Source organism: Dermacentor andersoni, chromosome 6 (genome assembly GCF_023375885.2).
Source record: "Dermacentor andersoni chromosome 6, qqDerAnde1_hic_scaffold, whole genome shotgun sequence".
Lineage (NCBI taxonomy): Eukaryota > Metazoa > Arthropoda > Arachnida > Ixodida > Ixodidae > Dermacentor > Dermacentor andersoni.
The window spans coordinates 28,094,675-28,100,027 of NC_092819.1; the positions used below are offsets into that span (position 1 = coordinate 28,094,675).

Here is a 5,353-nt window from a genome sequence, read left to right on the forward strand (position 1 = left end):
ACCATATTGCTAATCAAGATTGGATTGACTCAGCTTCGCATACGATTCTGGATAAAGCGCACATTGTTGCGAATTTAGTCCAGATAAGCCGCTAAGCTGGTAGATCCGATTGTCGAAGCGATCGCAATGCTAAAGGTCGCATAAGGTCAAGGGCGTTCTGCAGTATATTTCATGAGATTAGAAACTAAAGTTTGGTGCATATCACAAGCATGCGTGTCAAGTTTGCGTAACACGTTTGCTATTTTTTTTTATGTCTGTGTGTGTGTGTTTACGCAGCACTACGAAATTCTTTCTTTCCCTTGTTTATCTTGCGTCTGGCGCCGTGTTTCCCTCATAGAGAGAGTGGGTAAGGAACTGTCCTCTAGGCAACAGTGGCGTCGACTGCTGTCTGTTTTTTTGACGGTGGAGTGATTGAAATCAGGTTATGGATAGTTTAATATCTAATGCTGTTTCTACGCACGAATTAATCTGACAGAAGCAACCAGTTTCTGCACCTTGGGACACATCCTGTTGCTTGCACAAGCGGTAAGTATGCAACTGATCAATAAGCATTCGTCAAATTAAAATCGAAAGTGATGTCTGCGTTAGTGATCTTGGTGTGCGTTTTTATTATTTCGCCTCCCTTTTGCCCGCTTCGTTGTTATCCTTGTGCAGTCAACTACCACGACGTGGGAATTACCTCTAAGGAGGAATGCCCCAACAGCTATGCACCGCAGCTCTTTTCTTTTTAGTGATTTTGCCTTTTTCTTTTTTTCTCTCGCAGGAAAGTTTAAGCCGTCTGCTTAGGTATCGCAGAATACATGCGTGTGGCTCGATGCCTACGTGTAAAAGATTAATCGAAAATTGCCCGTGACTCTGAAAAATGCGGCTGCAGTCTTTTCTCGTAGATTGGCCGTTTTCATGAGTTCTCGTGGCTCCACTGCCATGTGTGGTGCCAGCAGAAACTGCGTTTAGTCTCAACGCATTTAGACCGAGCAGCCACTAATCTTAAAGGTACACGCCTGTTACGCTCAAATGATATCCTCTATAACATTTCGTCCGTGAAACGAGTACCAATTACATACGTTAACCTTGATTCAGAAGCTCAAGGTTGTCAGTATTGCATTGCCGTTTAATGTTAGCATTACTACGATCGTATTGTACGTACATGGCCTTTCTTTTGCAGTTTATTCTCTGCTTGTTTGTTTATTGATTATATTTGTTGACATGTATGTCCTGTGGTATAAAGAGAGAATTTCAGTGATGCAACACACTCCTTTTGCAGGATGAGCATTGACAGCTGCTGCGATGTGAAAATAGCCCACCCTTTCACTGGGGCCGTTTGCGTGACGTCGACGCCAAAATGGGATCCCTGACTCTCCAAAAGGGCGGCCACAGCAGCCATCACGTCACAACACCCGACGATGACATGTGTGCTTTTGTTTGTGGTTGGGGTGCAGCCTTCGTGAACATAATCTGCACTTTTCCAATGAACAAAGTGATGTTTAGGCAGATGCTGCATGGTGTGCGTACCAACCATGCCCTGGACCAGCTTCGTAGTGAAGGTTTTCGCCACCTCTACCGTGGTTGCCTGCCACCACTTGTTCAGAAGACCATCTCAGTCTCCATTATGTTTGGCACATTCAGTGGCTATAGTCGCTTCACAATTCATCACTTTCCCGAGGCAAATGATCTCACCGTGAAGTTCCTTGCTGGCCTCATGGCTGGTTCCACGGAGGCCATACTCACTCCTTTGGAAAGGGTTCAAGCCTTGCTGCAAGACAAGGAACACCATCACCGATTCAAGAACACAGTTGATGCCTTCAAATTCCTGTCTCCGTACGGCATCAGGGAGTACTACAGGGGATTGGTGCCCATTCTTCTCCGAAATGGCCCAAGCACATTCATGTTCTTTACCCTGAGGGATGAAATGGGACGCCTCGTGCCGATGGACAAGAAGGTTCTCTGGCAGCGGACACTGAGCGACTTTCTCAGTGGTGCTTTGGTGGGTGCATTTGTAAGCACTGTATTCTATCCTATAAACGTTATTAAAACTATAATCCAAGTGCAGTATGGCCCTCCACGCCCTAGCATGTTAACTGTCTTCAAGGAGACTTACGCAGAACGGAAGAGCATTCGTAAAATGTTCTATGGTGTGCACCTTAACTACACACGGGCACTAGTTTCGTGGGGCATCATCAATGCAACGTACGAGTTCTTAAGGACACAATATATGCATTATGTTAAGAGCAGTCATGGCAGTTGGTGAGCTTTTTGTAACCTACTACATCCTGTTCTAAACTTGGTGCGTTATTTTCGTCATGCATGTGCTGTGAATTTGTGCCCTAGATTGGTCAGGGTACATAAAGGAACTTCATCCTTAGGCATGCTTAAATTATAAAGTGGCTTACGTCATTAGTTCACTTCATGCATGTTTATTGGAAGAGAAAGTGATGCTCTGATGGTTTTACCAATAGTAGTGACCCTTGGTATATGTTTTGATTATGAACACACACTTCTTCAGGCCTGCTTCCTTGTAGATAATTTTGTTTTGTTATTCTATCGCTCGTTTATGCAGTCCAAATGCAAAAGTGCATGTAGTGCTCATGCGTGAGGCTTCATAAAGAAGGCAGAACAGACTTTGGAAGCTTCAGTGCAACCGCTTGGACATTCTTGTTGTGTATTTCAGTACATTATGCACTATAAATGAGGAGATGCATCAGTCTGTGTTATTTTGTTAGTCAAAATATTTTAGGCACACATGCTTTGCATAAGAATGCACTCCTGGGGTTATTTTTGTTTTGTTGATGGTAGTTTTGTACTAGCCTTAAATTATCTTAAAATTTGCTTATTGTTGCTGTCACTAGCTGCATTTCAGTGTGACAAAAGCACCAATGCAGGCATCTTTAACTAATTTATTCAAATTGGATTACTTTCCCACTTTTGCACAATACTTGTACTTAAGGTTGGCTTGTGTAAACCCTGTTTGCTTTGTCCCATATTCATGCCCAAGTGGGAAAGCATGACTTCTTTGCTCAAAATTGTGGTGTAAAGCCACTTAGTTGAAAAATGGACTGCAGTGTGCTTGTCATGAAAACTTGAAGGTCATCAGCTGGAATCTTTTTGACAATTACAAGAAATGTTGACCCCATTCTTTTCTTACTGAGATGAAAGTCGGTGAAATCAGTCAGTTGTGCAAGTAGTTGCCAGTATTTCTTGTTTCTTTCACAGCTGTCTGGATTCCTAGGCAAAACCAATTTGGCTGCCTTATGTTACCATGTTTCCGTTGTAATGCACACAAGAAACACTTGAAAAACATGGTTATGAGCAAATGTTTTTCAAGGTTTGCAGTAACAAGGTCCATTTCAAAAGGCATTATGTAGTGATGTGACAGGGAAGTTGGAGAGTTGAGCATACTAAGTAGTCCTCAGTCTTTCAATAGCACTTGGAGCGAGCAGCAAGTAGACTCACCATTACTTGTTTAGTTCCTTCAGTTGTGTTGCATCACAATTTTCAGCCAGTAGCTTTAGTCACTGCAAACAAGCGAGGTTGGCTTCACTCAATGCTACTTTCTTTGCCTTTAATGCTTTTCGATCACCTTGATTTGCCAGCATAAACTCCAACATAAAAGACAAATTTCACTACTTTTCGCACGCACTAGTATTCTGTGCACTGGGAACACCAGTCAGAACTGCGTTTAACTCTAGTGCTGATATTCAATTTTATTAATGTACTACTGTCTCTCTGAGTTGGCATGGTGAATATCTCATTTGCCTTCTGTGGGTGCTGCAATGCGCAGTACTTTGTATTAGTATGTGCAAACAAATTCTTTTTTAATATGTACAGAGCAATACTATTTACACATGTTATTGATAAATACTTTATAATGATGTTCCGTGTTGCATCGTTTTAATGCTTTTTATGCAGCCCTTTCACTTAAGCTATTAATTTGCAGCAGATCATGCATTGCACAGAAATAAAATGCACCTGAAACTTGGATTTTTCACACTCATTGCTTTTGGTGTCTTATAACTGCGTAACACACAGTGCGTAACAGCCTGTGCCAGAGCCACAGGCTGTTACGCACTGTGATAACGATGGCAGCAGCTGAGGTGGTCACCATTATATTTGCCTACAACTTGGTTGTATGTGTCAGCCAGATTGCAGCCGAACAGATTGTCCGACAATTATGATGCTCCCTAATGCAAAAGCTGTATAGGTGTTTTCATTTCGCGATGTACTGAGGCAAACCATTTGAGACCGAAATCACTGTACCGACTGGCAGTTATTTTATTCATTCATTCATTGGATACTCTAGGGTAGCTATGCGACATACATCAAATCTGCCATGGTGAAGTAAGCTGTTGCTGCTCTGCTGAAAAGGTCCATTCTCTTAAAGAAACATCCATACACAGCATAAAGTTCTGTTACAAGTGCTTAGTTGGAAAATGCAGCAGGAAGAACTACATGGCAGTGCAGTGAAAATCACATGTCCAGCACTCTTAATTGCAGCACTTTCGTATAGGGAAGAAAGGGGAAAAAACACTGTCAGAAAATAAGTTGCTCTGCAGGCTAATGCATGCCTTGCAGTAACGATGTGCTACAGATCCAATCTTATTGGGAAGAGCAGTGACCCAACTTTGAAATTTCGTTGCTTGCTTAAAAAGTACCTTCACTGAGCTCTCTTAACATGTTATTATGGGTCCTGCGGTCTTATGAACTATCATTGATAATTTTAGATAGCCTGCAACAATGGTGCCACTTACAGCAGAATACACGGCAAAAGTGCCATTTTCTCAAATTCAGGGCCATTTTATTCTACTGCTGTGTATGTTGCAACGTACACAACTCTCGCTGGCGCCCCTCGGCTTAACAGTGCCAACACGCTTGTCCCACTGTTCATGAGTTTGTCATCATCTTCCACAGCTAGCTCCGATGCCACTCATCATGCCACCGTTGCCATATTGCCACTCGTGCTCATGCCACTGCTCGCGCCTTCGTCCTCATCTTCCACAGTTGGCTCCAGTGTCGCTCATCATGCAAGCGTTCTCATATTGCCCCCTCCTCTGCAAAGGCGTTGACGGCACTGGCCCACTGCTAGTCATTGCAGAGATTTCGGTCTCATAATCTTTGCCTCAATATGTCGCGAAATGAAAACACTTATACAGCTGTGCTCATATTTTTCATTAAGGAGTTTTGTAATCATCGGACATTCTTTTTATAATGAGTTAGGTGAGGCGTTGCGTTTATCATAACGCAGCTATCATTTGGTGACACTACCGTTGTGAAGCGCCAGTTCAGAAGATTCTAAAAAGAAATAATAAATGAGGCCAGATTATAAGATTGCACTTTTGGATTTGCAAGTAAGTGAGCC

The 5,353-nt window shown here is 42.7% G+C and overlaps 1 protein-coding gene across 1 annotated transcript; it reads left to right on the forward strand.

The window, feature by feature from the left end:
• Window positions 1-338: 338 nt before the first annotated feature.
• Window positions 339-3,978, forward strand: LOC126521437 (mitochondrial nicotinamide adenine dinucleotide transporter SLC25A51). The gene is made up of 2 exons (XM_050170135.3): window positions 339-525; window positions 1,265-3,978. The coding sequence occupies exon 2, from the start codon at window positions 1,343-1,345 to the stop codon at window positions 2,246-2,248; it is 906 nt and encodes a 301-aa protein (XP_050026092.2). The 5' UTR covers window positions 339-525; window positions 1,265-1,342; the 3' UTR covers window positions 2,249-3,978.
• The last annotated feature ends 1,375 nt before the right edge of the window (window positions 3,979-5,353 follow it).